Below are 16,341 nucleotides of genomic sequence, written 5' to 3'. Positions count from 1 at the left end.
CACCTGCAGGTGGAAGCCGCAGCCGCAGCAGTGTGGGGTATGTCGCTGCCTCCATGGCGTATCATGCTACCTGAACCTCGCAAATATCGTGGCACGCACACCCAGGTGAGGGAATTGTACCGGCCACACTGCACGTGGAGCACTCTGGGTACCATGCCCCTTCCAGAACCAGTGAAGAGATACATCCACTACCTCAGTCCTTTGCAGGATGAAGCACTCTGGGCACCAGGCCCTCTCCAGAACTAGTGGATCATGACATCCACTACCTCAGTCCTTGGCAGGATGAAGCACTCTGGGCACCAGGCCCCCTTCAGAACCAGTGGAGACTGTTATCCACTTGAGAGACTGTGGCTTTGCACTCCCCAGGATAAAGCAGTGGGCAAACCACCCACTGGAGAGACTTGAGAGACTGTGGCTTTGCACTCCCCAAGATACATCAATGGGCATGAAGCCCCCTCGTGCAGCAGTGGCATCGTGAGTTCATTAGGCTGAGGTACCCCTCCTCCCTCTCCCCCTGAGGTGCCTGTATATTTTTTCGATCTGATGCCCCAGCAGTGTTCTCTCTGTTTCGAGTCAGGTATCATGGGTGGGCCTCGCCCATGCATTTTGGGCCCAGTGGTCCACAGACAATGATTGGTACACTATCCAGACTTGTGTAGTTGGTGTACATATTTGTATATACTGAATTGTGACTTTTGACTAATGGTTTTTTCTTGATTACAATGGTTACAATCATTTCCTTTTGTCCTTGCATTCTTCCAGGGGGTGGGGAGCTGTATCTGTAATGTAGCTGCATGTATTTGTGTGTATGTTGTTGTCTGTGAGGGTGAGGGTGGGGGTGTTGCGTGTTGCGTGTGTGTGTCACTCTGTTTCCTCCCCCCCTCCCCTGTGTTGTAGGTGCAGTACTCACTGTGGTCGCCGCCGCCACCGTTCGTACTCCTGGTAGAAGAGGAGGTAAACCAATATTGGCGCTACGTGTAGTTCGGGCTCCAAGGCGTCCTGGTTCCTCGTTGGGTGTCGAGATGTGAGTGTTTTCCCTTCTGTGTACTGTTTCCGCCGTGCTTTTGATAGCGTTGGTTCCACCCCGGAAAAGGTGGCAGATAGGCCTCTTGTGATAGGGTGGGCAGTACTTTGTCTTCCGCCTGTCTGTTGGCGGTGACCGCCGTGCTGTTTGTTTCTACCGCTGTAGGGGTCACAGTGTTAAAGTGGCTGTCTATGTTGGCGGTTTCCGCCACGGTCGTAATCCCATTTTTTTTCCACCGGCCTGTTTGCAGTATTACCGCCGCTTTAAAACCGACCGCCAGGGTAGTAATGAGGGCCTATGTTCAGTACTCAGATGGATGCCTTATGATCTTCCTTGTGCAACAAAACTTGGCAGTCTGCTGAAAAACAAAGGTGCTACTCAGGCTTTTTGTTTTTAAATTGGCTGCATTGTTATTTAGTAATTTACAAGAGTTAAACATTATAGCCATAAATAGCGGTTTTGTTTTGCAAAGTTAAGATTCCCCTTCAAGATGCTCACTCAGTGAGCCTTCCTGGATTCACACCGACCCTGTAAATCAGATTCAGTTATAGCCTGGCATTTTATACAAAACCATAAAAATAAATTTACAAAACTGGCCAAGAGTTTCAGTTAATAGAACACATACAGTTATGGTAGCTACACGGTGTATGGGGCTAGTGCTATTGGTTTTTTTTTCTGAAAAATCATTCCTACATCCGTCCCTTTGGCCTACCAATAAGTCAATCATTTGCTGTCACCCCCCCTTAGCCAGCAACAGGGGCCAGATCAGTGAATCTAGAACTTGCTTTCTTTGGTTTTACTACAGTGAAGACGCCAAGGAGGTAGTCCAATGGGGTACACAGCCCTGTTATCTCGTTATCCCATTATGTCAAGTTCTCAGTGAATGCCTCGTAGTAAGGTCCCAACTCAGGGCCTTTACACACCATGTCGCAATACCCAGCTTCATTAAGAGAGCACCCGGGACAGGAACCTAAGGTCATCCTCTAAATTTTGCTTATCTTCCTAGGTGTTAGGTAGATGCAACACTGTAGTTGGATTTGCTGTATTTGAAACAGGAGTTTCCGTATATCTTCCCAGCAAATGCCAGAACTTTCTGCAATTGTTTTCACGTCCCTTCCGGGGTCTGTCTCGCAGTTCCATTTCAACCCATTTAAGTACGTTTTGGACAATGTATTGGGCTTCCTATACAATATCACCAATTGCCCACCATAGCCAATTGTGTAAAGCAATTGTAGGATCTCATAGACTTGCAGCTCACCAGTCAAAGTGCCACCCAACTCAGAAATGAGCCCTTCATTTCTCCTATCACAGAAATTATCCTGCTGGGAGGTTATTTCACTCATAATCTCAAGGATAGACCTTAAAGAGCCTGATGCAGAACAGTCCCCACTGTTTCCATTCACTCCTCTGTCCAGTCCCATAGTTGCTCCTCCATGATCTCAAATACCACCAGAAGTATCGCTGGTGATATAAGCTGGGATACAGTGCATTCTTCAGAAAAATCTTTTCAGCACTCTGGGCCCACTGTGGAAAGCGAGGACGTGAAAATGGAGCAGTTCCACCGAAACACCAAATTGTTCAGGAATTCTTGTCGAAACTAAAGTCACATCTTATCATTCAAAAGCGAGTGTAACAAGTCCCTGTCAGCAACTGGGAGCCCCAAAAACAGCTATTCTCGCTCTCTTAACTATGATCCAACAGAGCAGATTAATGAAGCATTTTGGCTAGGGGATGCGTCCAATTAATGACAAAAGAAATGTTAGTAGTAGGAAGGGATACCTTTAATCACCATATTAAAAGTGACAGTTGTCCCGCCCCGGAAATGACGTCATATCCGGTGGCTGGGACTTCCGGTGTCCCAGAAAGCCCTCCCCGGAAGTGACGTGCATGGGGGTGTCACGTGGTTTGTGAACACGTGGTGTCATGTGTTAGCCCTGTGTCTGGGTCCTAGCCCCTGGGTTTTGGCCTATGAGTTGTGTAAAAAAAAAAAAAAGTATGACTTAGTGCTGTGCAAGTGGTTTCAGAGCCTGAGAGGGACAGGTCTGGACATGTCAGACATTCATGCCCAAGTGCCAGTTAGGGGGCCTCTGCACAGGGCTGCAAAGTGGGCGGTCTGGTCAAACCTCCACACTGTTGGCTAATCCAAAAAATAAATAAAGTGGGAATGGTCAAATGCTGCTTATGTTAGAGCCAGCCTATCAATGTAGAGAGGTAAATCTAAAACAGAGGTGGGCCTGCATTCTTTCATGGGTTCCCAGATGGTTTAAATTAGAAAACTGACCCTGTAATTAAAAGTTTGAAACACCCCAGAAGTTGTTGTGGCATGGCTAATCTAAAACAGAGACATGTCTGCATTCTTTCAGGGGTTCCCAGAACTGGCCCAGTAATTAAAAGTTTGAAACACCACAGAGGTTGAGGGGCATGGCTGATCTAAAACAGAGATGGGCCTACATTCTTTCCAGGGGTGACAGAGGTGGGGTTAAATTAGAAACTGACACGGTAATTAAAAGTTTGAAACACAACAGAGGTTGAGGGGCATGGCTGATTTAAAACAGAGATGGGCCTACATTCTTTCAGGGGTTCCCAGAACTGACACGGTAATTAAAAGTTTGAAACACAACAGAGGTTGAGGGGCATGGCTGATTTAAAACAGAGATGGGCCTACATTCTTTCAGGGGTTCCCAGAACTGACCCTGTAATTAAAAGTTTGAAACACAACAGAGGTTGTTGTGGCATGGCTAATCTAAAACAGAGATGGGCCTACATTCTTTCAGGGGTTCCCAGAACTGCCCCTGTAATTAAAAGATTGAAACACAACAGAGGTTGTTGTGGCATGGCTAATCTAAAACAGAGATGGGCTTACATTCTTTCCAGGGGTGACAGAGGTGGGGTTAAATTAGAAAACAGACACAGTAATTAAAAGTTGAAACACAACAAAGGCCAAATATTGCTAACCTATAACAGATGCCTATTTCCAGGTCCCACCAATCACAGAGCCCAGGCATAATTACCACTGTGATCCTAGTATAAGAACCCCCCAACTTCACAGGCCTCTTTTTTTCTGAACTACATACTGACATTTGTGGCAAGCAGGGACGCATCAGGACATAATGGCTGGAAACATGAAGGGCAGAGCTCAGACTGGTGATGCTGAACATCTTCTACTTAAGGTCTGTAACAGTGTGATGTGTGTATGTGTTTTACTAAAGTTTAACAATGACATTAGCACCAATCTGTTTAACTATACATAGAGATGTAAAATGCCTGCTTTTAAAAAATAAATAAAAAATAAAAAATGTAAAAGCTGCTATTAGTGTATTTTTGAGATACTGTAATTACTTTGTGGGGTGATTTTGTTTAAATGGTACTAGTAGGGTCTTGTGCTATGTATTTGTCTGTATTTTTATGGGGGTGCAATTATTTTGGGGATTGTATTGGTACTGCTTAACTTGTACCTGCTGGTTCTGGACCTGTGTATGGACATGTATTTTTGAAAATCTGCACTCATTTTGTGGGATGGTGTTCTTTTAATGTGTACTTGCTGATTCTGGGGCTGTGTATCTGTCGGTATTTTTTAAAGTCTGCACTTGTTTTGTGGGGCTAGGGGTTGTTTAATTGGTACTTGTGGGTTAATGTGCAATGTATAGGCATGTATTTCAGGGCGAGTGCACTTACGATGTGGGGTGTATTTGGACTGCTTAATATGTACATATTGGTTCTGGGACTATGTAGGGGCCTGTATTTTTGTGGGGTTGCACTTATTTTGATGGCAGTTTGGTGGGCTTATTGTGTACGTCATGGTTCAGGGGGTTGTGTAGCTAAGGGTATTAGTGGTGGGGCTGTATTTAATTTGTACAGGAAATGTTATGGGGCTCTTTATGTATTTTTTTATGTGTATTTTATGGTATGGGCCAGTATTATATGGCCGCAATAGTGTGTTTAAGTGGTGAGCTTTTGGGGGTGGCCTAGTTGTTAATTTTAGAGCTCAGCGCAATGAGTTCCGGGGTGCAGAGCTCTAAAATTAATAACTACGCTCCAAGGGGTCAACCATAGCTCTGGGGTGCCCAGGTTATGAACTTTTGCGGCGTGGCTCTCAAGAGACCGCGTGGCCTTTTGAGAGCAGCGCCAAAATGTTCATAGCAAGGGCCCCCCAGAGCCGGCCTGAGCTCTGGGGCCCTTGTGATTAACTTAGCAAAACTGGTCTCAGAGGCCACTAGGTCTCTGAAAGCTGTTTTGTTAAGTTAATCACTAGGTTCCCAGAGCCATACTGCGCTCTGGGGCTCGAGTAATTAACACAGCAAAACTGCTCCCAGAGACCTGCAGGTCTCTGAAAGCAGCTTTGCTAGGTTAATAACTCGTGGTTCCCAGAGCCGGTCTGTGCTCTGGGGACCGGTGTTATTAACCTAGCACAACTGCTTTCAGAGACCTGCTGGTCTCTGAAAGCAGCTGTGCTAGGCTAATAACGCAGGTCCCCAAACCCGTCCTGGGCTCTGGGGACCGGCGTTATTAACTTAGCAAAACTGGTCCCGGAGACCTGCAGGTCTCTGAGAGCAGCTTTGTTAAGTTAATAACGCGGGTCCCCAAAGCCGTCCTGGGCTCTGGGGACCGGCGTTATTAACTTAACAAAACGGCTCCCAGAGACCTGCAGGTCTCTGAGAGCCGCTTTGTTAAGTTAATAACGCCGGTCCCCAAAGCCGTCCTGGGCTCTGGGGACCGGCGTTATTAACTTAACAAAACGGCTCCCAGAGACCTGCAGGTCTCTGAGAGCCGCTTTGTTAAGTTAATAACGCGGGTCCCCAAAGCCGTCCTGGGCTCTGGGGACCGGCGTTATTAACTTAACAAAACGGCTCCCAGAGACCTGCAGGTCTCTGAGAGCCGCTTTGTTAAGTTAATAACGCGGGTCCCCAAAGCCGTCCTGGGCTCTGGGGACCGGCGTTATTAACTTAACAAAGCGGCTCCCAGAGACCTGCAGGTCTCTGGGAGCCGCTTTGTTAAGTTAATAACGCGGGTCCCCAAAGCCGTCCTGGGCTCTGGGGACCGGCGTTATTAACTTAACAAAGCGGCTCCCAGAGACCTGCAGGTCTCTGGGAGCCGCTTTGTTAAGTTAATAACGCGGGTCCCCAAAGCCGTCCTGGGCTCTGGGGACCCGCGTTATTAACTTAACAAAACGGCTCCCAGAGACCTGCAGGTCTCTGGGCTCCGCTTTGTTAAGTTAATAGCGCGTGTCTCCAGAGGCTGTAAAAGCCCGGAGACAGCGTTATCAAGTTAGGAGATCTCTTCTCGGAGGTCGCGATGCCTCCGTGAAGAGATCTCCTAACTTGATAACGAGGTCTCCGAGCTTTTACAGCCTCGGAGACCTCTGCCGGCAGTTTTTTTTTTTTTAAATGGGCTTATTAACAACGCGGCTCTCAGAAGCCGCTGGGGAACACCCCAGCGGCTTCTGAGAGCCGCGTTGAAAGTTTAATTAGAGAGAATGCCGTGCGTGTTTCAGCGCGGTATTCTCTCTAATTAAACCATCCGATCGGATCCCCAAGACCTCGTGGGGTTCCCATGGTCTCGGGGATCCGATCGCTTGCCGCCAGAGTGCGGCATTTGCTTGTTTTAAAAAAAAAAAAAAAAAAAAAAATAGTAATGGCGCGAGGCCTGGGTCTGTGGGCCCTGACCTCGCGCGCTAGGGCCCTAGGGCCCATACAAATATAAAAAAAAAGAAATAAAAATGAATAGCGTTTTGGGGGCCTTGGGATTGGGGCCCCCAAGGCCCCTTAGGGCAGCATTTAAAAAAAAAAAATACAAATACAAATATGAGGTCCCTGAGCACAGGGCTCAGAGACCCCCAGGCCATCATGTGACAGCCTTTTAAAAAAAAAAATATATATATATATATATATATATATTTATTTATTTATATATATATATATATATATATATATCTGTGTGTGTTTGTGTGGCAAGTGTGGACAGGGGTTTAGGGGCCTACAAGGTCGTTTTTTTAAAAGCATATAAATAAAAAAAAATATTGAATTAAATTAAAATAATAATGATTAAAAAATAACTATCCCTGCTAAAAGCTTTTCAGACCCCTCAAGTACCACAGCCCACTCACCTTAGTTCAGGATGGCTTTGGATCTGATTTTGTTGCCTTGAAAAAACCCAGGACCTCACACATGCTGCATCCACATCCGGCCATTTTCTTTTTCTTTTAAAACAAAGACTGTGTGGTGTTGGAATTGGCTCAGCTAGGAGTTTAGACTGAGCTCCGCCCCCACACATGGTTCACAGCCTTGTTCAGCTAAGGTGAAAACCAGGCCTGGATCCTAGGATCCACTTTCCAGTCTATGTCTTATAGAGACAGTCCTAGAGGTAGTATTATGCAAGAGCGCCACCATGTGGAATTTGTTTATTAAACCTTGTATAGTTTTTGAGAAAAGTTTTACAGTTGTCAATATGTATTTATACTTACAGAACATAGGGATTCAACAATTTGAATCTTGATAGATACATTTTTTTTTTAAAAAAAATTTTTTTTTTTTATTTATAATTTTTTTTTTTTATTTATTATTATTTTTTTTAAATTTTTTTTTAAATTTTTTTTTTTTCTTTTTGTCCTACCCTTGTTGTGCTTTTATGAAGGGTTCGGACGTAGAAGATGAATTGTGGTATGTTTAAAGGTAAATCTGTCTCTCTTGTACACAGGACTGTCAAGAGTCTGGGGAACCCCCTGTGCAAATGGAGACCGTGCAGCAAGGTGAGTTACAGGACCTTGGTCGTTCTGAACGACGTTGTCAGGAATGTTATTTTTTTATTTTACTTCTAATGGGCACCCATGTGTTTGCATAGGTTATGATGCAGAACTCAGGTGCGCGATTGCCTCTCTCCAACAAATCCTCCATGTTCAAGAGGGGTCAAGCACCTTGTCACAGGATAACGTTTCTGCAGGTATATATTAGGGGTCTTTTTGTACCCCCATTGAAAACCTAACAGGGTCTAACAATCAGACCTATATTTGGTCATCTCAGTGAGTTCGTATAGTCTATGTATTATATTGTATGTGTAACATTATTTTTTTATGTTTTTTATCCCGAGGGGCTCCTATGGATGAAGCGAGCCGGGATATGGATGGAAAGCTTAAAAAGCAGCCCCGCAAAAGGAAGTCCCCTGGTTCTAAGGACGGCCCGCCCATTAAGAAGGGACCCTCAAGCCGGAAAAACCATGGTGAGTTTAAGAAAATGTAGAGTTTGGTGTATACAGTGCAGCGTGTGTCTAAACGTCTTTCCGACCCATAGGTATAGCCGCTCTAACTAGCCCTAATCTATATTTTGCTATCTTTACGTCCTAGAATCATCACACCAGAGCTCCGGAGACGCCTGCCCTCAGCCTAAGCCGCGGATGTCATCTTTAAAGGTCTACACTGGGACTGTTCAAAACCCCACAAAGTCATCGGTACTCGTGAGCCAACCCGAGCACCGAGACCCGCCCTGCAACATCTCCACATCCGTCGCTCCTGGACCAGGTACAACTCATAACGACACCACATCATCCATCATAAAGGGAATACCTAGTACAGCGGGCACTTCTGCAACAACTATCCAGGGTTTGGGGTGTGACCATCCGGACATTATCGTTCTTACAACGCCAAGCGCCCAACTGATTGCACCTTGTGAAGCCTCTGGAGGGTCCCCAAAACAGTGCAGCAACCCTAAAATAAATCGGCTGTCCTTAAAGAATCGTAGGAAGAAGTTCCAGAACCCTGAGCAACAATCTGGGCCTCTAGACCTGTCTTTTAAAAATTTTGTTGAGGTACAACCGGCTCCCCCTAGGGTCCAGAGTTCTAATACCGGCGTGCCTGGCCTCGACCTAACCTCTCCAGGGTGTACAACTATCCCCGCTGTGTTATGTGACCCCTCCATGGAAAATGATCACCCTGCAGAGGATCCCTACTCCCACTGTATAGAGCTTCTTAAGGCTCTAGCTGGTACTACCCAAAGTTCTGAAGCCCCGGCATCCCCATGTCTGATGTCCCCCGATACACCCCCGGGGGCATACGACCCCACCAGTCCTGCGCCAAGTGCCCGTGCGCAATGGTCTTCACCATCATCATCAATATACCCCGACAGCAGTATAGGGTGTAGCGGAACGCAAAATCAGAGTTTTGGAACACCCTCGAGCGATGATCAGGGCTCTCAAACTCCTGGATGTTCACACTGGAATCCTGTTTTTACGTCCCGCTCTGATCCCTCAGCCGTGATTGGGGGTGATAACAACGGCCGCTGTCCTATAACTGGGGATGCTCAGGGAGTTGGCAATCACCCCTCTAGTGTCACAAGTACTGGCCTTGAAACAAACCTTTCAAGCCGGGCTAGAGTTCTAGACAACTACGTTAAAGAAATCCATCATTCGTTCAGACAGTTAAAATGCCAACTCCATCTAAAAACTTTAAAACTATGTAAGAACGACGGTAATAGAGGGGCATCCAGAGCTAGCATAAAGGCTTTAAAACAGCTGATGGCTCGGTGTAGAAACACAATGGCCCAAACTTGCGCTTCAACAATTGTGGCCATGGGTAACATCCCGTCATGACTAGGTGAGCGTACATACCCGGGGAATGTTAGAACTACATTTACCAGTACAGGGGGCCATAGGTCTAAATATGAAAAGAAGCCCCAGCACCTGCTTAGTAGAGCTCTAAGAGTTTTACGAGCGCTCAATAGTCAGAGGTCATGTCAACCCCCAAGCCCTGCACCCATAAGACCTCAAAATATAGAGTTAGGAGGTGCTGCTGGTCTTTACAGGCCGTCTGGGGGTGGCGGTCCGAGCCGTCTCAGCCTTAAGCAGTCTGGAGGAGCCCCGTCCGAAGTCGGTGTAGTGTCAGTGTCACCATTTGTAAACAAGCCAGACATTGTTCAGATCGGCGGGGGTCGTTTACCAAAAACCAGATGGGCCCATAAGAAGCCAGAGTGGCTTGGTAGCTCTAGAAAACGCAAGCTGGTAATAAAAAAGTTAAAGAAAGCCAGACTCTGCGTTACCAGAAGGTCTAAAAACACACCTACATCTAACCACACCCCTGGGAGCTCTCCAACAACCAGTAATTCTCAAACTGAGGCTTCAGAACCAGTTTTTATGGAAAGTGTGAGACGGTATAGTCGTGCTGTAGAGCGGTTTAACGCTACAGAACACTATGAGGAGTTTAGGTTCGTTAACCTAGATCGCCTACACTCCTCAGATCATGGCATCATAGCTATACATCAGGCTGTGCAAACGCTGATCGAACGATTGTTACACGATGTGGGTCCTAATGATTTCTTTCAGATGCGTTTTCAGGGACAGGGTCTCAATAGTCCCCTGTTCACCAGACGGTCATCTCGGGATGTGTTTGACGCTGTAACGTTTTTAGAAAACCTATCTAAACTTTTACAGAGCAAGGCTGAATTACTGGCGTACGGGTCCTTTAGAATCATCTCCCTCGTTGTTAGGGGGCGCGAGGGGGGTGCTTCCAGAGCCTTAAAGAGCGTTATGTACAGTAAAATCATTGACAAGAAATCACGATGGTTGCTCGATTTTAATACCGGAGCTACCAACATGTGTCTGGCCGCAAGCATTGCAGGCTTATTGATGGACCGCTCTACCCCAGACGCCGTCATTATGGCGATGGCTGTAGCAGCACATGAGGCGCTTCAGATACCGACTGACAAAATGGTCGGTTTTGGGGATCTGGGACTTTTTGAGAATCACTTCGCCGTGACGGTTAAAGTTCTATACCATGCAGGTTCTTGGAAGTACTTCACTACCAATGAAGGTGTGAAAAACAAGACCGTGTATGTGCTACACCATGAAAACCACTTTTACGGTGTCTTGAACCTGAAGGGTTTTCTAGGCGCCAAGTATGTGTGTGAGCATTGCGATCACATATACAACAACCGGACCAAACACCAGTGTGAATTACACTGTAAAATGTGTCAGAGGGACGGTTGTGTCAATGACAATGCTCTGAAAGTGAACTGTCCAACGTGCAAGCTGTTTTGTCGGTCGCAAGACTGCTTAAACACGCACATAGGCCTCGCCCAATGTGTTCTTAAAGCCGACTGTGGGACTTGCGGCCGTTATAAACCTGTCGATCACAAATGTGAAGGTATGCAGTGCCCTAGGTGTACAGCTCCTTTTATAGCCGGAACAACCCATGAGTGTTACATGCTCAGAAGTCACTACCAGAAAAAAACAGAAGACTATATCGTATTTGACATAGAGTGTACGCAAGAGACGGGGGTGCACCAACCAAACTATATTTACGCCCACCATCTAACCGGTGATGGGAGCTGGGAGTTTGAAGGTAGGGCTTGCGTGAATGATTTCCTCCTCACATTTATGCAACCCCGATACCAGGATTATACATTTCTGGCTCACAACTCCAAAGCATATGATTCTTTTTTCATTATCAGGGACCTGATACATGAAAAGCTTCCCGTTAGTCTCATAACCCAAGGTTCCAAACTAATGCTGCTTAAGGTTGTGCCTTTTGACATTAGGTTCATAGACACCTTGAATTTTCTGCCCATGAAGTTGAGCAAACTGCCAAAAGCCTTTGGGTTTGAAGGCTGTAAAGGTTATTTCCCACACTTTTTTAACACATGGGCTAATCAGAATTACTTCGGGCCTATGCCTCCGCCCGACAGTTATGGTTGCGATTATATGATGCCCTCTGAAAAAGAGAGTTTTCTACAGTGGTACGATGAAAACCGTGAAAAACGGTTTCATTTCCAAACTGAATTGAGAGCATACTGTCAGGCGGACGTTATGATATTGCGAAAAGCATGCAACCTATTCAGAGATGTTGTGGTGGCTATGACGAAGCGGGTCGTGTTTATTGAAACAGATCCGTGCGAGCGTGAAAAAAAAATAACTGTATACCTGGACCCATTTCAAAACATTACTCTGGCTTCAATGTGCATGTCTATTTATAAACACATGTTTTTAAGGTCTGAAACTATCGCCTTAATACCACCTGACCTCTATAACGGCAAGCAGAAACGTTACTCCACACCTTCTATTCAGTGGCTCATGTACGTCTCTGCGAATGAGAGCATCTTCATTCAGCACGCTTTGCAGGGCGGCGAATACCGTCTAGGCCGCTACTATCTAGACGGGTATGCATTAATTAACGGTGTTCCAACGGCCTTTGAGTTCAACGGGTGTTTTTACCACGGTTGCCCTCAGTGTTACAAACCCCATGAATTTAATAGACTGCAGGGCACCACGTTTGAACATCTGTACCGCCGGACTCTGGCAAAGGCGCAGTATATTGAGAGTTGTGGGTTTGTTCTGAGAACTCTCTGGGAACATGATTGGGTAACTGAGCTATCGAAAGATGGCGCACTGAGCACTTTTATTAAGAGCCAGCAGCTACCTTCACCGCTGGAGCCCCGTGACGCCTTATTCGGCGGCCGTACAAACGCCATTCAATTGTACCGTGTAGCTGGCCCTGGTGAGAAAATACATTACTACGACTTCACTAGTCTGTATCCATTTGTGAACAAGGTGAAGTTGTACCCTGTGGGCCACCCTACAATTGTATACAGGAACTTTAAACCTCTCAAAGAGTACTTTGGAATCATTAAGTGTCAGATTCACCCTCCGCGGAAACTTTACTTTCCGGTGCTCCCTTATAGAGTCGACGGTAAGCTAATGTTCCCCCTATGCCGTACCTGCGCTGAAAGTAAACAGCTTAGCGAATGTCGGCATAGTGATGAGCAGAGGCTGCTGGAAGGGACGTGGTGTACCATTGAGGTGCAGACGGCCCTAGAGAAAGGGTATCGGCTTGGTAAAATCCTGGAAGTCTGGCACTTTCCAAATACAACAACACAGCTCTTTTCTGAGTACATAAACTTGTTTCTTAGAGACAAGCAGGAGGCCTCGGGGTATCCAGAATGGTGTGTCGATGAGCCCTCAAAGAAAAAGTATATCGCTGATTACAAAGCGCGCGAGGGTATTAAACTGAGACCTGCGTTCATTAAGGTTAACCCCGCCCGCCGGCAGTTAGCTAAGCTCTGTCTCAACTCCTTGTGGGGAAAGTTCGCACAGCGGACCAATTTGTCAAACACATCCATCGTCACAGATCCGGATGAGCTTTTTAAGTACATATTCACACCTGTTTATGACGTATCCAGTTGTGAATTTATTGACGACGAGACGGCCGTTCTATGCTGGAAATACGCCAAAGAGTACCCCACAACGTGTAACAATATAAACATCTTTATAGCATGCTTCACAACCGCTCACGCCAGGTTAGAGCTTTACAGGCTGTTGGACCAGCTTCAGGAACGGTGTTTGTACCATGACACAGACTCTGTTATCTTTGTGAGTAAAGAGGGTGATGAAGATCCTCCGCTGGGTGATTATCTAGGGGATTTGACCAGCGAGCTCGAAAAGGGGGAGTATATACAGGAATTTACCTCATCAGGCCCTAAGACGTACAGTTATAAGACCTCAAGCAACAAGGTTTGCATGAAAGTCAAAGGTATCACTTTAAACGTCAACAATCCGATTAAAATAAACTTTGACAGTCTGAAGGGCCTGGTGCACGAATACTCTGCATCGAGCGATCACAAAAATAGCAAAGCCATTGTTGTAAACCATCCGAGCATAGTCAGGTCCAAGAAAAAATGGGAAATTACAACACAGCCTATGTTTAAAACCTTAAGAGTAGTGTTTGACAAACGGGTCCTCACAACGGACTACAAAACACTGCCTTACGGTTACTAAAAGCCATTAGAGGTTTGAACATCGCCCAGATATGGACACCAGACTGCAGCACCCATTCTCCTGCGTTTTAGCGGGGCCCTCCAATAGCGGTAAAAGTTTTTTTATAAAGAAACTGTTAGAAAACGCTCCCGGTGTTTTATCTCAGACCCCCAACAACATCGTGTGGCTTTATTCATGCTGGCAGGATCTTTACACTGAGCTCACCCTAAAATTTCCCCACATTCGATTTATAGAGGGTATCCCCGATAATCTCAACGACGATGACTTGCTACCAAAACACCTTGTAAACATGGTCGTGGTGGATGACCTCATGCGTGAAGGAGGGGACCACCCCGAGCTTGAGCGGGCTTTTACGCAATATTCACACCACCGCAATCTGAGCATATGCTATATAGTGCAGAACCTGTTTTACAAGGGCAAGAGCAGCCGGTCCATAACTCTCAACGCCTCATACCTGGTCTTATTTAAAAACCCTAGAGACAAACTTCAAATCTCAATTATAGCTAAACAAATGTACCCCGGCAACACCCAGTTTTTCATGGATGCCTTTAACGATGCTACAGCAAAACCCCACGGCTACTTACTGGTGGATTTGAAACCCAACACTTTTGAAGACTACAGACTACGATCCGGCATAATACCCCCGGACTTCCCAGTCGCCTACACGCCTAAAACAGTGTCCAAAAACTATAAAAAGAACAAGTAAAAAGCTGCTTATAACATTTACACTCTAAACCTTGTAATATAAGGTCCCCACAATGTCGGCTCGGTTACGACGTAATTTAGGACTTCTAAAAATGTTGATCACGGCTAGCCCCGCGAGAAGAAAAGCCATCCTCTGCGCTGCCACGGATGATTTAGTGGCCGCCATTTCAGAAATAGCCCTAAACACCCTAAAAGGTAATGTCCCTATATCAACGCGCCAGTTCCGGGTTCTGAAGAAGAAACGCCACATTATTAAGAAGCTCAGCAATAAGAGGGCTTCACTCCTTTCCAAAAGAAAACTGTTCAAACAGTCAGGAGGCTTTATAGGGTCGTTGTTAGGTATAGCTATACCCCTAATCACAGGGCTACTGTCGCGATCCTGATGGAGCACGCCCACAAAATGTACCTCGTGCCCCGGCAACAGGTGGATCATCTGTCCCCTTCTAACACGGACGTCTGGGACATACGCAAAAACGAAACACATCGTCTCGATGCGGAAATCAAAGCCATTTTGAACCGGACTGATTTAAAACCCCACGACAAGGCAGGGCTTTACTCAGGAGCCCTTCAAAACTTTCTACAATACTACAAGCAACTCACCTCTGAAAAAACCAAACTGACGCTGTACACCCCAGATGCTGAACAGCCGCCTGGACCCTCTACGCAGGCTCATGACATAGGTCCCACACCCACAACTGATGCCTTTGTCTTAGACCTTTTAAAAAATATCAGTCAGAAATATAGAGGGGCTGCGCAAATGTTACTCAGTAAAATGAGTACTACTAAAGATTTGACCACTTGGAACGCCCGGGGTGAATTCGTTTACAAAGGGCAGCCGGTTGCTGGTTCCCATATGTATGATCTGGTCCGGGGTCTCACACACGGTAAAACCCTAACAACACGAGAAGCTCCTAGAGGCTGGGAACAGTTCCTAAATGCAGCTGCGGAACTCAACATTCCCTCCACGATCATCGGAAATGCCGAGAATCGCCGTAAGCTTGAAAGTTTAAAAGACCCGGCCCCTGCTATTTTTACAAGGAGCCCCGCTATATCGACATCGCCTTTCTTTCCACAACTAACACCCGCTCGGGACCGTGCTGATCTTCCTATGGGGCCTAAAAAGAGACTATTCAAAATGAACACATGGCTACCGATCTAATTTTGCACACATGTATAGTTTTTTTTGTTAAAAGTTTTTACGGTTCGAAAAAATGTGCTTCATTTTATATGTTTAACCATGTAAATGTTCGTGTTGAAACATGCTTGTAATAAACACTTTTAAATTTTCAGCCAGAGTATGCCATCTTTTTATTTATGAATGGTTTGAAAATGTACACAGTACGGATTAAAAAAAAAAATGCCTAGGATGAAAGCTTGTTTAAGATGTTTTTTATTTTAGACACTCACAAGTACAAATAACAGCTTTACAAGACCTTACACTTTTGACAGAGACCCGAGTCTGTTTTAACAACGTGTGACATTGTCCTGTAGTTTTCATTCACATATTTCATAACAACATCATCGTTGTTTACTAAATCGTCTGAGTATAGATTTAAAAAATTTCTAAACGTTATACCTTCAGACATTTTACTAATAAAGTATATACAATGTTCCCCACATGTGATGGCCATAGGATCCTGTACCCGCAGTTTATTATACACAACAGTGGGTGATGCTTTTTTTACATATTTGAATATCGGCTTTGTATAAATACTATGCTTAGGGAATTCAGCTAAACTATCAAACACTATAACCTTGTCCACATCCAGAAACAGTGCCGCCCAATGTGCCCCACCCTTGTAATGGGGATCGGTGTTAAAGACGAGGGTACGGGGCCTTTCCGGACCTATCTTTTCAGG

The 16,341-nt window shown here is 45.7% G+C and overlaps 1 protein-coding gene across 1 annotated transcript; it reads left to right on the top strand.

Moving 5' to 3' along the window:
* Positions 1–3,946: 3,946 nt before the first annotated feature.
* Positions 3,947–10,072, top strand: LOC138292909 (uncharacterized). The gene is made up of 5 exons (XM_069231782.1): positions 3,947–4,194; positions 7,718–7,769; positions 7,862–7,960; positions 8,108–8,236; positions 8,361–10,072. Exons 1-5 carry the CDS (start codon positions 4,135–4,137, stop codon positions 9,599–9,601), a joined length of 1,581 nt encoding a protein of 526 aa, XP_069087883.1. The 5' UTR covers positions 3,947–4,134; the 3' UTR covers positions 9,602–10,072.
* The last annotated feature ends 6,269 nt before the right edge of the window (positions 10,073–16,341 follow it).

Source organism: Pleurodeles waltl, chromosome 4_2, assembly GCF_031143425.1.
Source record: "Pleurodeles waltl isolate 20211129_DDA chromosome 4_2, aPleWal1.hap1.20221129, whole genome shotgun sequence".
Taxonomy (NCBI): Eukaryota; Metazoa; Chordata; class Amphibia; order Caudata; family Salamandridae; genus Pleurodeles; species Pleurodeles waltl.
Note: the sequence above shows the minus strand (reverse complement) of the source record. Positions and strands in the feature narration are given on the sequence as shown.

Coding starts and splice junctions, on each gene's coding strand:
- LOC138292909 (XM_069231782.1), top strand. CDS start 4,135: ATGGCTGGAAACATGAAGGGCAGAGCTCAGACTGGTGATGCTGAACAT. Junction 7,770..7,861: donor AATGGAGACCGTGCAGCAAG/GTGAGTTACAGG, acceptor GTGTTTGCATAG/GTTATGATGCAGAACTCAGG. Junction 7,961..8,107: donor ACAGGATAACGTTTCTGCAG/GTATATATTAGG, acceptor TTTTATCCCGAG/GGGCTCCTATGGATGAAGCG.